At 41.2% G+C, this 17,857-nt stretch overlaps 1 protein-coding gene across 1 annotated transcript in view; it reads left to right on the forward strand.

Annotated features, from left to right (window-relative positions):
- The window catches only part of LOC308481833 (uncharacterized protein), a gene marked incomplete at its 5' end in the record, with an annotated part of 142,920 nt that overhangs the window by 14,152 nt on the left and 110,911 nt on the right, over positions 1–17,857 (forward strand). The window contains 5 exons of the mRNA XM_081014538.1: positions 1,642–1,725; positions 4,021–4,187; positions 8,049–8,119; positions 13,316–13,430; positions 15,812–16,040. Of these exons, the coding sequence (XP_080870664.1) occupies positions 1,642–1,725; positions 4,021–4,187; positions 8,049–8,119; positions 13,316–13,430; positions 15,812–16,040 (666 nt within the window). The remainder of the gene's footprint in view (positions 1–1,641; positions 1,726–4,020; positions 4,188–8,048; positions 8,120–13,315; positions 13,431–15,811; positions 16,041–17,857) is intronic.

The raw sequence follows: 17,857 nt of genomic DNA on the forward strand, positions 1-17,857 counted from the left end.
CAGACATAATTACTTTGATCAGCATGAGACCACAGATTGGAAAAGAGAGCTTTGCATAAGATGTGTCCAGAAGACACAGTTTTATTTTTGAAAAGCCCAATTTATGATACATGTTTCCTCCTTCCATCACCCCTGCTACTCTTCTCCCTCCCCTTCTCCTTCTTTCACTTCTCTCCCTCTGGAAGTTTAAACATGTGAAAAGATATACAAGGGGTGGTTTAGCCTTTTTAACCTTGGATCTTTCTTTTTAAAACGTATCCTTTGCTCATAACCCATTTATACATTGCACTGTTTCTGGGATGTAGCAATCAAAAAGTCAAATGGGAATCGCCCAGGGAGTCAAGTCCATAGCAGATCTTACTCTCAGAAGTGGAGAGGCCAGCCTATGCATCTCCACCCAGTTCTGCCCAAGAAAGGAAATGGCAAGATGACCAGATGAAGAAGCCCCTCATATCAGGGGAAGCCAATCTGGAGCTGTCCGGGTGTTGTTCCACTGGATGGCATTAAACCCTGCTGGCATGGCCAATAATTGAAGATGATGGTTGCCCAGCAACATTGGGAGAGCACCACATTGGTTACCCTTACCTTATACCTAACATTTATAAAACACCCACATCTGGCTTGCTTTTGGGTCTGATCAACTAGTAAACCTGACCCTGTCACCTCCACCTTACTCCCAGCTGTGCAGGAGCTTGGTCTTATGATCATGATGATGATGATAATAAGAATTTTATTATTTATACCCCGCCCATCTGGCTGGGTTGCCTAAGCCACTCTGGGTGGCTTCCAACACATATAAAAACATAATAAAAGATTAAAAACATTAAAAACTTCCTGATACAAGGCTGCCTTCAGATGTCTTCTAAAGGTTGTGTAGCTTTTAATCTCCTTGACATCTGATGGGAGGGCATTCCACAGGGAGGGTGCCACTACTGAGAAGGCCTTCTACCTGGTTCCCTGTAACTTCTTCTCGCAGTGAGGGAACTGAGAGAAGGCCCTCAGTGCTGGATCTCAGTGTCCGGGCTGAACAATGGGGGTGGAGATGCTCCTTCAGGTATACAGGCTGTTTAGGGCTTTAAAGGTCAGCGCCAAAACTTGAAATGTACTTGGAAATGTACTGCGACCCAGTGTAGATCCTCTAGGACTGGTGTTATATGGTCCCAGCGGCCACTCCAAGTCACCAGTTTAGTTGCCACATTCTGGATTAGCTGTAGTTTCTGAGTCAACTTCAAAAGTAGCCCCACACAGAGTGCATTGCAGTAGTCCAAGCTGGTCTGAGAGAGAAAAGGTTTTCTGTGACTTTAAATGCTCTGCTTCTTAAGGGATTACTGATTCCTGCCCTACTCCATCTCCCAGCAATAGACTGTTATTGAGAGCTGGCCATTCTGTCTCACTTCCAATATTGCTGTTGCCCTTCCCAGCCATGTGGAAGTTGCTGGTGTCCAGGAGAGTTGTTAAAGGTGTAACTCTAGCTACACTTACAAGGGAACAAGCTCCACTGAACACAGTGAGACTTAAATCTCAGAAACCACTCATAAGCTTGCACTCTAAATGCTTATTATGTGCCATGTTATATCCCCACTTAAAGAGTTTTTGAAATTATCCAGACTTATCTGACCTCCATTACTTCTCTTGTTTTAGTGCCTGTGAAGTTGGATGAGAAACTCCTCTATGACAAACTGATGACTCTTCTAGATGAAGAGAATAGAATTCTGGTGTCACATGGTAAACGTCTTTCATTCACATATTTGAACTGTGTTTGCTTTTTGGCTCATTTATGTATAATAAAGGACTAAGAGTTGGTTCACAACTTCCCAACCGTCATTTAGTTTCTCTTGCTGATGTAGGAAGAAGTTATGGTCCTACAGATGTTGCAGACCTTTAACTCCCACTAGTCCTGCCTGTTGACCATGGTGGCTGGAGCTGAAGGGAGCTAAAGTCCGAAAAGATCTGGAGGGCCACAGGCTCCCCATCTTTACTCTGTCCAACTGCATTTGATACCTGAGAGGTGAAGTGTGAATGGTCCCTGCCAAAAAGAACTGTGTGCTTGAGATACTCCAAAAATTTGGTCTGTGGTGGTCCATCTTCAACAGCAAATAATGTCTTGCTGTTGTAGTCAACAAGAAATGAACATATGTGTGTGAGACCAAGCCCTATGACTAGGTGAATTTTCATGATTTCTACATAGAAATCATTAATGATACATAGGTCACAAAATAATTGCAAGCAGGCACATGAATCCATATTTACAAGCTATCCAACAAATGCATCAGGCCCCTAAACCATACTGAAAACTTAGACAATGTAATGCTGCGTTAAAGCCAAAGGCCAAGCAATTTTTTGTGTGTTTTGCCAGCCTCTTAATTTTGCACTCTCAGACAATTTCCTGTTTTAAAAAATCATAAAATGGTAGTCATTGCTGCCACCACTCAAAATTATCACTTAATACTGAATATTTAATATTTTATTTCTGCCCTCCAGGCATCTGTCCTATATTACCAGTATATCCATTTACCAATCGTGTATAGCACAAAATAATGTTCAAAGTACAAGCCTATACATGTGCAATCAAAAGTAAATTTCACTGGGTTCAGTGGAAATTACTCCCAGGTAAGGGGCTATGGGACAACAGTCTTAAGTGCATAGGCAGTTACAGAGTGTATACATTTGGAGGAAAATTAGTGCAGCAGACAAAACTGGTTTATTCACGGGAACACTTGGAATTCAAAATATATCAGATTAAAAATCTCCATAACCCATGGTGGTAGGGTTTCAGCACAGCTTTGGTACTCAGAAATTGCTGAACAATGTTAACTGGGCAAAAGTTAAAATGTATGTAAGATGTAGATATTGGAGTCAGTTCTGTGTCTGAACGTATGGAAGGCAAAAATGTAGATGTGATGTTTTCCCACAAAGGGGGGGGGGAGGGAGTAGACAAATCTAAAAACATGGATTTCTCTTCATGTAACCCATATGAAGTAAGATGTGAACAAACTGGTTGCTGTCATCTTTTAGTGATCCTAATATGGGAAAATGAGCAAAAGAATCCTCTTGATTATTTGTGACAAACTTCTGTAAGTATCAGAACAAAAGTCATGGTATGATTTGCAGAAGAGTATGTAGTGTTGTAATCCAAAAGTCCTGCAAAATGCAAGCATATGCTTGTAACAGTCAGAAGAATCAAAATATATTAATGCTGGGAGGAAACAAGACTATTTTGTTTCATTTCTACTTTTGCTATTGCCCAAAAGGACTTCAATTTTTGCCTATTGTTTTGGTCCAAGCACAGGACCTTAATGACCTTGCAGACAAGAATTCTGCATCAGCCTGCATTTAAAGGTGAACCAAGTAAGAAATACGAGGGTAAAGTGTGCATATAAAGTTATCTATTGGTGAAAACAGTGATTTTTTCCTAACAAAATGTTTAGAGGTACTCTCATTATCCTACTCATATTGAAATATTGCCCCTCAATGAGGCCAAACTTAGATTCACAAAATGTTTATGGGTATGTCTACCCCTGCGTTCCCCCCCCTCAAAAAAAGCACTGGGTGAAAATAACATACCGAAACAAATTCTGTTAGGGGGAATTGTATACAAAAATGTGTATGTTGATGTGGAATGCAGAGAGTCAAATTTAAGATTGGGAAAAAAGAGAAACTGAGAGAAACTGAAATTGACAGATTCACTCATCCATCGCTGAAAGGCATGCTGAAACTTCATTGTTCCACTCCACATGTTTATGTGCCCTTTTCTTAAGAGTCTTTGCTGGTTGCTTGGAAGTTTGAGTCAAATGACTGTGCCAGACATGATACTAATGAGTCAACGCGGCAAGGCGTTACCATTCTTTTTGCTGCACCACTGTATACATCCTTAACATTCCTACAGCGACATTTTAGAATCAAACTTGTTTTGTCGTGTATTGCAGCTTGTTGGATCTGAACAGTATCTCAGAACTATAAATTGCAAGAGAGAGAATTTCTCCCGGTAAAAAGAATCTGCTGCATTCTTTCTTTTTCTAGAAAAACCAGATGAAGACACTTTAGATTCTGCGTGGCCTGCTGGCTTTACCAAGACAAGTGGACTTTGTGAGGAAGGCGACGAGGAAGAGACTCGCCCTTACATTGAGCAGTTTGAGAAGAGTGTTCAGGATGAGATTATTCTCCTTGACAACTTTCCACGGAAACAGGTGAGTGTCAAGTACCAACACCCTTAGGGAGAGTACACCCAATGGGCTCTTAAACATGTTCTGTGGCAATGGGAAAATGAGCATCTTTTGGCGGAGAACCAAGGAGGATGGGCTGGATGAGAGCCAATAAACTGAAACAGACAGAAAAGACAGAGATGCTGTTTGCAGGAGATTCTCCCCTGGAAGAATCAGGTTGGGATCATGGAACTGCTCTGGACAGGAAAAGCATGGAGGAATGGGGCACCCAGTTATGGTGGTCATGGCTAGGGGAAAGTCTGACAAAGATGGGTCATGTAGCAGAGGGAGAAGGGGAGAGGTGAGGTCATAGCAACGAAGCCAACTCACCATTCCCACCGTTGTGTCCTCTCTGCTGCCTCACTCCTCTCTCCCTCTTGGTTACTGGCAGTGGCTTCCCCATTTCGAAGCCAGTTAAGCAACACTGCTTGGCAGGGGGTTGGACTCGATGGCCCTTGTGGTCTCTTCCAACTCTATGATTCTATGATTCTAACACTCTTCCATTTTTCTCTTGCCCTACCAGCTGCTACTGAGAGGGGCTGCTTTATCAATGAACAAGGGCTCTGTGAGTTATACAATTCTGAGCTCCAAGAGAGGTGTGGTTATTAAGGGTTTAGGTGATTGCAATGTTTAACTGATGCATTTAAAATTTTTACACTGTAATACTGCATGCTTTAAAGATGTTTATATCGTTTTATCGCTTGATGCTTGCCATCCTGCGCTCCTTTAGGAGGAAAGGAGAGAGGAAAATTTAATAATAAGTAAAATAAAATAAACAAATGTCTATAATTGTGAGTTGCCTGGGGGACCTTGTATAGGCATCACATAAAATCATATAACAACAACAGAACAACAATATAATAATAAGGTTGTGAAGATAAAATTCTGTCCCTTAAATATATCACTAAAAGTCTTTAAACTTTTCAAGAGCATCATCATGTTATGAAAAATAATAATCCTGATACTGCGGTACACAGTCTAACAAATACATAGAAGCAATAAATTCTCTGTCTAATGCCTTTTTATGTCATGAGATATATGCGGGTTTGATTTTTTTAAAAAATGCAGCCGTCAGTAAAAGCTAATTTTTACCACAAAGTCCCATGCCGTAGCCTATCACAATAGGCATTTGAATGTTTATGAAGTCTCATCTGTAACCATTGAATACCTTTCCTTAACTGGCAAGGGAGGGTTTGAATCCACATGTAATAGAACATATAGAATTTAATTAGCTCTTAATAGTCGCAAGTGGAAGAGATAATTATTTAATTGGGTTTTTACCTTTTTATGGTAGTCTTAATTGATTTGTCACTTGCCTTCAGGTACTGACTCAAAGGTATTACGTTACTTAACATGATACCTTGGGGGTTTCCACCTCCTACCCCAATTGTCTGTAATCTTCTCCACTTGGACAAAGCACTACCACTTAAAATAGAAAGATATGCAAAGATAGAACAATCTAAAAATAAGCTAGTGGTAAAATATATAGTGCTCTGGTTTTTGACACCAGAGATGCATAATGTTAGCGCCTTTATCTCTCCCTGAACCAAACAATTTTGCCTCTACAGTAGTATTCAAAGATCCTCAAACTCTTTTATATTCAGATAATCAGATAGTCAGGCAGATATATCCTCTGTGTTTTGTTTTGTAGTTTTGGGAAGATCCTGTATTCCACCAGCCCTTTGATGTAGTTTTCTCTCTGAATTCATTTTCAAAACCCTGCCTTTTTATTCACAAAATATCATACAAATAAAACAGACATAAATAAACATCAACAAATATGTATTTATGTGAAAAATAATACTTCTAATTATGCTTTCATGCCATTAATGAGTTTGACATCATGATTTGACAGTGTAGTTATTGAGAAGTTCTGTTCAATTCAATGAGATTTAAGCCTAGGAATGTTTGCAACCTAAGAGTACACTCTAATCCTAATTACCTGGGTTTAAGCCATAGAATTGCCTAATGTCTGAGTAGACATGGTCTAAGGTATCCACCATTTTCCTGTCCATTTTGGTTTCACTCAGAGCTTATCTACACTTCCTCTTATCATAGAATAAAAGAATTGTAGAGTTGTAGAGTTGGAAAGGACCCTAAGAGTCATCTAATCCACATGCAATGCAGGAATCTCAACAACAACAAACAACAACAACAACAACAACTTATTAAATTTGTATACCGCCCTGTACCCTCAGGTCTAAGGGCAGTTCACAGGATAAAATCATGATATAAAAACACAGAATACATAATCAAAATAAAAACAAGAACAACCCAATAACATTCTCCAGGACAGATGGCCATCCAATCTCTACTTAAAAACCTCCAATGAAGGAGAGTCCACAGCCTTGTCCTGCTGCTCTCTCCAAGGAAAGACCACTCTTTAGTGTTCAAGCAGGCAAAATGACAATTCAGGTTTTCTGTGGATTGATCCTTGCTCTGATAAAGAGTGGGTTTTCCCTGGCAAAGGAGTAGGGCAAGCAGAAAACCACTTTTTATTGTGAATTTATTAAAAAAGAATTAGAATAAAGAGGGGGGACCCATCAGCTCACATTAATAATAATAAAATGGTCATCAGCACATACATCTTAGTTTCCACTTATGGCTTGATATATTCTTGCCAAATGTCCAAACCAAGTTGAGTTTATAAAAAGTACATTAAAATGTAGCAAGGGTTCTACATTTTAAGGAGGTGGTGAGTGTATTCACCAAGTGTATTCACCAAGAGTAAATTCTCTTGGTGACCACAAAGGCTCACAAAATCCATTTCTGTTATCCTTTCATTAACCCCCCATACTACAGGAATATAATTTCAACATACACAAACATCCTCAGATATCAAGGGTTTCACCAATTTAAAATTAATACGGACAACAGCTTCAGACCACAAAGAAAAAAATAACTGCATATGCTCACATCTTATGCCTCAGCAGTCATTTTCAACATCATATCTCCAGCATCTATCTGTATTAGACAATGCCTTCCTATAAAGACATTGCAGAGTTCAATATGCAGTACCCAAAGCATGCTTTTATTAATATTAATGCTGTTAATATTACTATATGGAAGACATGAAGATTTCCTCAGAAAGTTTCCTCCTAAGTGTTGACGAGCAACATAACAATGATTATTCTACATGTACAGAATATCAGCCATATATATATATATATATATATATATATAGCCATATGCAGCCATACACAGTCTGCATGTTGTATTCTAGTGAATATTCTGACTACATAAATTGCTTTCTCATGAGGGAAATATTAGTGTTTTTAAACTACTTGCATCTTCTTTATCTTGTCCAACCCTGAAATGATCAGTGTTATATTACAATTTACATAACTGAATTTGGGATTAGTTGAAGAGAAGTGATAGAAATGTGTACATGCTGATTTTCTTTTTCTGAAGAAGGAAGTGTTGTTGTTTTTGTGTAAATCATTAAGATCATGCAATAGCTATACTATATGTACCACAAAGATTCCATTGAAATTAATGGAAGGTTGTTCCCAGGGCAAATAGCAGCTGTGGGGGTTTAATCAGGATAACGGTACATATACAGTAAGGGTTAAATGTGCCAGTCTCACTTCTGGTCCACCCACCCTGCCCTAGTCACAGTTACTATTTCAGTTAAGAGCTAGACACATTAACTGCACTCACACAATTAGCATAATGTCCAATTTGGGTGTGTAAGAAAACTGTACCAAAGATATGCATATTATAGGTGGAAGGTAAGATAGTCTTTTAACATTATATCCTTGTCTTTATGAAAATGTGCAAAAAATTGGTTATACTAAAAAGATATGCTTATTAGAATTCTAAAAGTTCAAATGTTCTTTTGTATAGGGTTTAAAACATAAAGGCATTTTCCAGTACACAGAGGAGTTCAGAAGGAGGCTTCCCAAAATCTTTCGAAGGTATGTATTAGTAACAGAAGTCTTTACTCCTTCCATTGCTTTCTACCTGGGAATCCTACTATATACACCAGTGCTATTAACGTAAAGCCTTTGCTAGCAACTGTCAAGTATAGGAGTTCCTCTCTCTGTTCTGGTAGCTCAACGATAAGAATTAACAAAGCATTTGGTAGATTTATAGTCCTTTTATTACAGCATTATGTTGCAAGCACAAACAGGCAACCCTTCGCAAGGATATCAGTTGCTTATTCTGACTCCTCCCCACTTCTGCAGCAAGAAGCGTGCCAATGGGAAGTTCCTCCCCCCTGTGTCTCCTTTGTTCTGTGACATGCTTGGACCTCCAAGTTCAGGGGAAGGGAGGGGGTTCTCCCCCACTCTCTATTGATGTATCATCCAGCTGCTCCCTCCCTTCTGGTTGCTTAGCTACTATCTCATAGCTGGGTGGCTCCTCTCTCAACTGAGCAGCTTCTGTTTCTGCCTGTCTCTCTGCTTCTGGAAATGCTGGAAGCAGGGGTGGGCGGGTGAATATTCCCCCTCCTCTTCCATTAGGAGCTGATCTCCCTGTGATTGCATTCCCCAATCTTCCGATCCAGACCAGCCCCTGACATCAACTTTAGTATTTAACTTTTGTTAAAAATTGAGTGTGGTTGACCATGGCTTAAACCATGAGAAACTGTAATACTGGTTTCTATGGGCCCTGGTGCAGGTCAGTAACGCTTGGTGTGGTGGGGCAGAGCTGTGGGGCCCACCTCCCATCTCTGGGTGACACTGCAGCTTGTCTGGATGGGGATGGGACCATGGCGAGGCTGAAGCTGTGTTGGGGTTCCACAGACACATTGCCAGAACCAATCAAACACTCCCACTGGTCCATCCATGCAGTCTCAGGGCAGTCTTGACTCCAACACAGCCTTGCCCCATCTCCATCCTGATTATTTGCTGTGTAACTGGTACCAGGATTGTGGCTGTACTGGTATAGGGACGGCTGCTGATACAGTGGTACCTCGGGTTAAGTACTTAAATCGTTCCAGAGGTCCGTTCTTAACCTGAAACTGTTCTTAACCTGAAGCACCACTTTAGCCAATGGGGCCTCCTGCTGCGCTGCACCATCGGAGCAGGATTTCTGTTCTCATCCTGAAGCAAAGTTCTTAACTGAGAGCCAGTGTGGTGTAGTGGTTAAGAGCGGTAGATTCGTAATCTGGGGAACCGGGTTCGTGTCTCCGCTCCTCCACATGCAGCTGCTGGGTGACCTTGGGCTAGTCACACTTCTTTGAAGTCTCTCAGCCCCACTCACCTCACAGAGTGTTTGTTGTGGGGGAGGAAGGGAAAGGAGAATGTTAGCCGCTTTGAGACTCCTTCGGGTAGTGATAAAGCGGGATATCAAATCCAAACTCTTCTTCTTCGTCTTCTTCTTCTTCTTCTTCTTCTTCTTCTTCTTCTTCTTCTTCACCCGAGGAACTATTTCTGGGTCAGCGGAGTCTGTAACCTGAAGCGTATGTAACCCAACATACCACTGTACTGAGGAATATAGAAGGTGTGACATGGCTTGCTTCTTTGAAAGATTAGGGTTTTCATTATTAAACATACCACTTGCTTTAGGGGTTTTGTTCTGTATTACCATGTCAAAAGCCTCATCTTTCCCACCTAAACTAGCATGCTACAGTATACTCATCTCTCTCCTGTACTTGCGGTGCTTAATGAATTGGAGAGCACAATCCAATTAGGAATAGGACAAGGTTTCTTAGGGTAAGGAATTACTCTCCAGATGATTCTGTGATTGTGAATTCAGCTAGAACAACATAGCAGCAGCAGCGCCTCATTTAGAGACACCTAAATGGCTGGGTACATTTTTTGCATTCCTTATAGGCCTTAGATACTTTTGTGTTCAAAATTAGAAAAAGTCTTCTACTATGTTTCAGAACAGTAGGTAACGTCACCTCCTTTATCTAGTCTGTCTTCCCCATAATTGTTGTAAGTTGCTTTGGGTTACCTTGGACAAGATAGAGCAACTTAACAAAACAATTAATAGCAATGGTTGCCTTTTTATATAAAATAAGCAGTCTAGTACCACAGAGCTGGATAGGTTTCTTTGCTCTTTACCAGAGAGATGAGTGGAAGACCATCTGTATTCCTGGGCTGTCTCCTCCTTTATTTTTGCCACTCAGTGCTCTAGCATGGTGTTCTTAGCTGTGCAAATAGTACTATAGTGACACCTACTGATGAGAAAGCCAGTTCTGCAACTTAGTTAATCCTCAGCAAACAAAAAGTGGGGAGGCAAATATTGAAATCCAAATCTGCATCATCATAATCCTCACTTAACCTACAGCTGAAAGATAACCAGGTATGTGGCCCTGTAATCTCCATTGTCTTTCCAATAATAGAATTGGCAAAATTTGAGAAGATAGCCAAAATGTATTACTACGGCAATTCAAAATGCGTATGTGGTTTCATTGGTAGGAAAAGAGGCTAAATTGATTGCTACTCACCAGAATTCAACTTCTGGCTATGTGAAAGAAAAAGGAGAAAAATGTTGCACCCCTAAAAGAGATCAAACAGTGTAATGAAAACTGTTTACCTTCATAATTGTGTATTAGCTGCTAATAAAGGCAATAGATACAGTAGTTTAAAAGTAATAAAATCCACAACAAAGTGTATTTAATTTTAAATTGAATTGCAAGCAAATGGGTGTCCTAATGAACCCCTGTGTCAATGTAGCTCTAACCAAATTAAGTGAAATAATTTCCATCATGAGGAAACTAAATAAGTACAAAGTTTCAAACAGACCATTCTTTCTAGGAAAAGAGATTTTCGCTTTTAAATAGTAAAGTTCACAATACAAGTTGACTCAATTCCACTTTTAGGGCAAATTAGGTTAAGCTTTGTCTAACCTTCAGGTCACGCGAGAAAGGGATGCCAAAAAATCCTGAGGTGTTTATTTAGGACTGTGTTTCCCATACTCCTGATGGCTGAAGCATTTTCTCTCTCCATCCCCTGCAATTAAAATTTGAGGCACACTTTACTATTATATTTGTAAATGCTTACTTTTAGAGTATGTACTTGTGATATACCAGGCAGCTTCTTCTGAGGTCATGCTTCATCTAACCTAGAGGTTAGATTACTGCAATATATTAAACGTGAGGCTGCCTCTGAAGACAATTAGGAAACTTCAGCTGGTACAGAATTCAGCCGCCAGGTTGCTCATTGGGGTAAGGCAATTTGAGCATATTATGCTAAACCTGGCCCAACTACACTGGCTGCCAATTAGTTTCCAAGCCCAGTTAAAAGTGCTGGTTTTGATCTATAAAGCTTTAAATGGTTCAGGACCACAATCCCTCAAGGACTGCCTCACCTCATATGAACTGACCCAGACCCTGCGATAATCATCTGAAGCCCTTCTTCATATGCTCTTTCTGTGAAAGATGGAGGGTGGCAACATGAGAATGGGGCTTTTCTGTCTGACGCCTTCATTATACATCTTTAGCAAAAACTTTCCTCTACAACTAGACCACAGACTGATTTTAGGAACACAGATACTTTGTTTATCTTGTGCCAGCTTTAGGGAAGCTTTTTAGTTGAGTCAGTGTGCAGAAAAAAAGGCTGCAAAATCTCCCCTTGTTCATTGGAGATGATTCACACAATCATTTTAAAATAAATAAATAAAGGCAGCCCTTCTTGGTCAAACTAGGTTGAGTGTGAGGCTTTACAATCTTCCAAGTAACTGGATATAGGAATATATATTGTAGGTTTGCAGGTGACAGGTTTCCAGCAAGAGTTTGGATGAGAAATGGTCTGAAACTGGACACAGTCATCTCTTTATAAATAGCAGACTATACTCTTGCTCTCTCTCTCTCTGTCTAAAAGGTGATGTCCTTCCCCTTGTGGGAATGTTGTGGGCAACAGGAGAAGATATATTGATTAATATTATCCTTCCTAACTCACGCTAGCAAGTTTCTTCACACAGCAGAGTGCATTCCCTCTTTTACACAGCAAGAAAGCTGATTGCAGACTCGTGTGAGTCTCTCAAGACTCCTGGTAAGACCCCTTGAACCCCCCCTAAAAGAATAAAGACACAATAGTCTTATTCATAAGTAACAAAAAGTAGTTTTACTCGCGATCAGGCAGAGCACAGTGTGATCCCTGAAGGCAGGCTTTAGGCTTAAAGTTACAAATATGTACAAACAGGTTTACCCCATATGGGAGATAACCAGTGCAGTCCAAGTGAAGCAGGAAGCAGGTAGGATGAAAAAGAAGGCAGGTGGCTATGTGACTTGGCTTTTACCAGGTCTGGAAAGGTCACGCCCACCTACTAGTCACATGCAAAAGGAAGGATGCTCCAGCCAGGTGTAACAGGAACTGGATGGACCAACATTCCCCATGCATGTTCACTCTAGGCAAACACGAAATGTTGTACTTGACTGCTCCAGATGATTACATCCCACACCCCTCTTGTTTGATCTTGGTGACTGATATCCAGAGGTAAACAGCTCCAGAACATGGAGGGTTCATTTCAGAATCCTTTCAAATATTCTTAACCTCCTCTTCTAAGCCCCCTCCTCCACCACCACCATACATCAAGTATCTATGACGTGAGAAGAATTGCTTCATAGTTTGAAGCTACTTCTTCTCAACAGAAGTGGATGGTCACACTCTAGTTTGGCCATGAAGATAGCTGTCCTGTTTCTACGCACATGTGGGTGGTATCTCCATTCATGCTGTGCTGTTGTTCTAGCACCAGTTCACTGGTAGCTTCTCTTTCCAAGTTGTGATGTTGCCATAGCACCAGTTCACTGGTGGTTTCTCTGTCCATGCTCTGCTGTCGCTCCAGCACCAATTTCCTGCTCTGTCTGGTGTACAAGCCCATTTTGGCGCCCTGGGTCCTATGAGCGAAACCTCATGGCCATGGGCCAGTAAATATATGCTTAAAGTGCTTCCTGGATTGTGGCCCATTGTGTTTTTGGCACCAGTCTAGACTGACAAATGGAAGTTGTGTCATTACCACAGTTATCCCATTTTATTTCTTCTCCACTTGTCAAAAGCTAAATATCCATCTGCCCTGAGCAGCAATACTCCCTTCACTGTTGCGTTCTTTGTAACGTATTTAAGGAATGCATTAAAATGCATGTAGGTTTTAAGGGTCAACACTTTCTTTAATTTATGCATTTTATTAAATTTCCTACCCTCACTTTCCCTTTGCCGCTGAAGCATGGAAGAAAGTCGGGTGTTGAAAGCAACACCGTATGAAGGGACTGCAGCCAAGTCTAGTAACCTTGCAGGACTGAATAATGGATCTAATGGAGCAGCAGGTCTTTGCTGGGAGGTGAGTCGTGTGTGTGTGTGTGTGTGTGTGTGTGTGTGTGTGCTCTTTTTCCTAATGTAAATTGCAAACTGACTAGATCAATTATATTGACTCCCTCCTATGAAATCCCTTCCCTTCCCATTTTTTAAAAATAAACGTATTAGTTTTTCATCAGGCTTAAACGTATGCATCCCAGCAGATGCAACTGTATGCTTAAATGGAATGTCTAAAAGCATTAACGATGAATCATTTGGGCAAGGCTGGAGTTCTTCAAAACACTTCCTCGGCACTGGCCAAGCAAAGTCTTTCTGGGGGAGATGAGGGGAGGCGGCGTTGCCACCATGTAAATGAGACAAGCTTGAGATATGATGAATCTCCTATCTCCTTTTCCTACTCAACTGACACTCGCTTTGAGGGAAGGTTGTAAATGCAAGAGAGATTGTGGTATAATTCCTCAGACTGGCGTTTTTGCCCCCCAGTCACTATTCGATTATCTTCCAAATTGCTGTGTTTCAGAGAGATAAAGATTTTTTATGGCTTGCTGACTTGAAACAACTAGGAGAGCCAGAAAGAGAGAAGGCTAACTGGCCATGCATAGTAATTCCATTGGTAAATGACAAAATCTTTGTTTGTATGACATTTCCAAAATTACTACAGAAGATGAATCTGAAATATAAAATGTCACATTTGGCATGCAAAACTATCAAAATATATTTCAGTATAAAATTCATAGAGGCGTTTAATTTAGAATGTGTTTAATAACTCAGACTGCCTGCATCAGTAATCCTGCCTTGAGGTTTTAGAAAGATTGTCTTATTTCTTCATTCACATGATGTTAATTTTTCTCGTGTGTGTGTGTGTGTGTGTGTGTATTTATATATATAGCAAAAATATTAAGGTTAAATCTCCATTGTTAATTAATTTTTTTTCTCATTTAAATGAAAATAATTGTCATTCAGATTAGTTTGTTAAGTACAGTTTGTGTTGAGAAAAACAAAACAAAAAACCCAGAAGAGGTTTAACTGCTTCAAGTGTTTATTTAACTGCTTAATTTAAACTCCACAAGCTTTCTATCTATATGGAAATATGTTGTCTCTTCCAATATAAATCCAAGGTCGGATTAAAAAAAAAAAGGGGAGGGAGATTATTGGTCACTGTGGGCTTGGATCATGAGGCTTTGAAACACTTTGGCAAGCGAAGCATATTAAAATAATATGCTGCGTACTGTGAGGCACCTTCTCTCACAATTGGTTGCTTTACCTTGAGATGTGCAAGGAAACGCTCTAAATCACTACTGTGGTGATTTGTGGTGCAGTCCTAACCCCAGATGCTACCCAGTGAACTTAATAGTGGGGCCGCTGCCTCATCCATAGCCTCACTGAGCCTCCTGGTCAGGAGAGTTCATGTGCAGAAGGCAGATTGCTGCACCTGCCATTGTACTTGGTTGCCACCATGTGATGGCATAAGGCCAGCTCAGGATCCAATGGGTCCTGGATTGGCCCAGGCCCTCCCCTTCTTCCTCTTGAATGTCCGGCATGAAGGCATGCAGCAGGTTGCAGAGAAACTACTGGAGGCACACCTGCCTGCCGCCTATTCAAAGGGAATGCAGTGTGTGAGAAATTCAATGTGACCACAGGGCTTTCTTGCAACTCCCTCCACTTCTAGCCATCATGGCTGTAGAACAAATTGTGAAAAGCAGCCAGCAGTATGCCCTCATGTCAGGAAAAGCGTGCTGTTGCCCATTGCTTGTGGGTAGTAGAGAAATGCAGATGTGTTGGTATCATTTCACTTTCCCCCAACTGCATGTTATCAGGGAGGGGTGGCACAGTGGTGTACAAACCTGACCCCATAACACAAACCCGGGGCCATAATCAACTCGCAGATCCCCTGCAAGATTATGGTGCCTCTTTACCCAACTCTTTAATTTCAGGATCAGTGAAATGATTGTGTAAGAGACAGGTCAACATCGTTTCCTTTTAGGAGATGGAATTTGTAGTTCTACAGAAAAACACCACGGTGTATGAATGGTCCAAAGCGGTGAACGAGGAGATACAACAAATCATCTAGAATACCTAACTTGTGAAGGCAGAGTTTGCTGACTGTTCAAATGCTCAGAAGAAGATGTGGTGGCTTCAAGTAGGGAGGGCTTGAACTTGCACACACAAGTCTTCGACATCCCTTCATGCACTGGGCACATGCATTTGAATCCCCCAGAAGATCTGAAGGGCATTCATAAGCATGTGCAGCTCATTGCTCATATAAAACCTGGTGAGGCCATGGGAAGAGCAGGCACGGCTTTGACTGGAACCAGATCGCTTTCCATTACGTGCTCTTACTATTGCAAGCCAAGTGTGTTCCTCTTCTATTTTCTCCCCGCTAACACCCATCTATTCTTCCATTAGATTGACTGGTCTCAAAAACCTCAGCCCATTCAGATCCAGCTGAAATGCTTACGTGGTGTTAAAGACAAAGTGCCACAAGGCAGCTACGTTCTCAAGGTTTCCCTCCGCGGACAGCTTGGTGGTAAAGTGCTTGACTGGTCTAAAGCAGAGGGCCAGCAGTGGGCTGGAACCACACTGCCCGTCAGACACCATGGGAACTTCTATGATGTGGAGATCTGTTTTGACCAAAGTATACAAACAGTAAGCAAAGTTTCTTCAATCTTCTTCTCTTTTGCTTTGATGGTTGAGCATTTAGAAAAGAAAACACACACTCAGTGATTTCTCCTTTGGGCTACATATACGTACAGTGGTACCTCAGGTTACAGACGCTTCAGGTTACAGACTCCGCTAACCTAGAAATATTACCTTGGGTTTAGAACTTTGCTTCAGGATGAGAACAGAAATCGTGCTCCAGCGACGCAGCAGCAGCAGGAGGCCCCATTAGCTTCAGGTTAAGAACAGTTTCAGGTTAAGAACAGACCTCCAGAACGAATTAAGTTCTTAACCCGAGGTACCACTGTATATTGAATACATTCCTTTATGTTCCTGTTAAAGGTACAGTTTAGGTACGTGCAGGCTCATCTTTCCTGCCCCATCCACCCCAATGCAACCTCCTCCACTCATTTGAAAAATGCCAAATGATATAATGTACTATATCATGCAGCATTGTCAGCCGAGTTTAGATTTAGTCTGCATTTTTCTTATCTATGCAGCTTGTCAGCTATGTAATTCGATTTGGGTAAAGTAGCTTTAGAATAATAAATGAACGAGTGGGTGTATATAAACACATGAATGCTCAAATCCTTGTCTGAGTTTTGAGCTTCATTGACCCCCATTTGCTAAAAAAGCAGCATTTGGATTATTTTGGAATAAGCCCAAGCACACTTGAGGCTCTGTTTTGCGACTGAAGTGTACATAGATATTCCGATCCCCGTTGCATGCTGCGTGGGGCAGAATTGTTATGTGTCATTTGCTCCGGCGGCATTGAGACAAATGTCTGCAACTGGTTGAATCATTTGATTTGGAAGAAATTTGTCTGATAAGCATGAGCTTCCTCACTGCTCCTGAATGATTTTGATTCCTGCGGAAAGAGCCTTGTGCGATTGCTGTGGTATTTAAAGCCATATACAGTGCTTTAGTGAATAAATTAATGGCTAGGGAATATGTGACCCTCCAGATGTTGTTGGACTACAACTTCTATCATGCCTGACCATTGTCCCTGATGTTGTAGTCCAACAACATCTGGAAGGTCAGTGGTTCCTCACATCTGGAATAACCTTTGCTCGTTGGTTGATTGGAGAGGAATGCAGAACAGAACAGCCACAGTGAGCTGATGCATTGATACATTTTATGATTTTATACTATAAGACCTGTACCCATCCTTTGAAGGATTAATGACATTTACTCACACGTCCTGTCAGATATGAAGGACACATGCATGCATCTTCCATTGCATTGCATTTTAAAATGCATGCAAGCAGTGATCAGGTCCGGATTGGGCCCTGCATATCTTTTGAATGGAAATATGCTGGAAACATGCACACAATGGTTCCACTCATACTTCATAATATTTATGTCCAGTGCTATTTTTCTAGAAAAAGAGGTGCCAGTGGCAGTGGCAGTGGCACCCATGTGAGACGTGCTGGAACTGAGTTCCAGCGAGTTCCAGGCTGAAAAAAAGTGCTGTTATGTCTACAGTGGTACCTTGGGTTACAGACGCTTCAGGTTACAGACTCTGCTAACCCAGAAATAGTACCTCAGGTTAAGAACTTTGCTTCAGGATGAGAACAGAAATCACACGGCGGCAGCGGGAGGCCCCATTAGCTAAAGTGGTACCTCAGGTTAAGAACAGTTTCAGGTTAAGAACGGACCCCCAGAATGAATTAAGTTCTTAACCCAAGGTACCACTGCATTTTATGGAAAAGGTCAAGGGATATACTGACTTCATGCCTTGATTTTGGGCTTCCCATAGGCTGGGGATAGCCAACCCTTTTGGGCCAGTGGGCA

Source organism: Podarcis pityusensis (genome assembly GCF_964106645.2).
Source record: "Podarcis pityusensis genome assembly, chromosome: 7".
NCBI classification, from domain to species: domain Eukaryota; kingdom Metazoa; phylum Chordata; class Lepidosauria; order Squamata; family Lacertidae; genus Podarcis; species Podarcis pityusensis.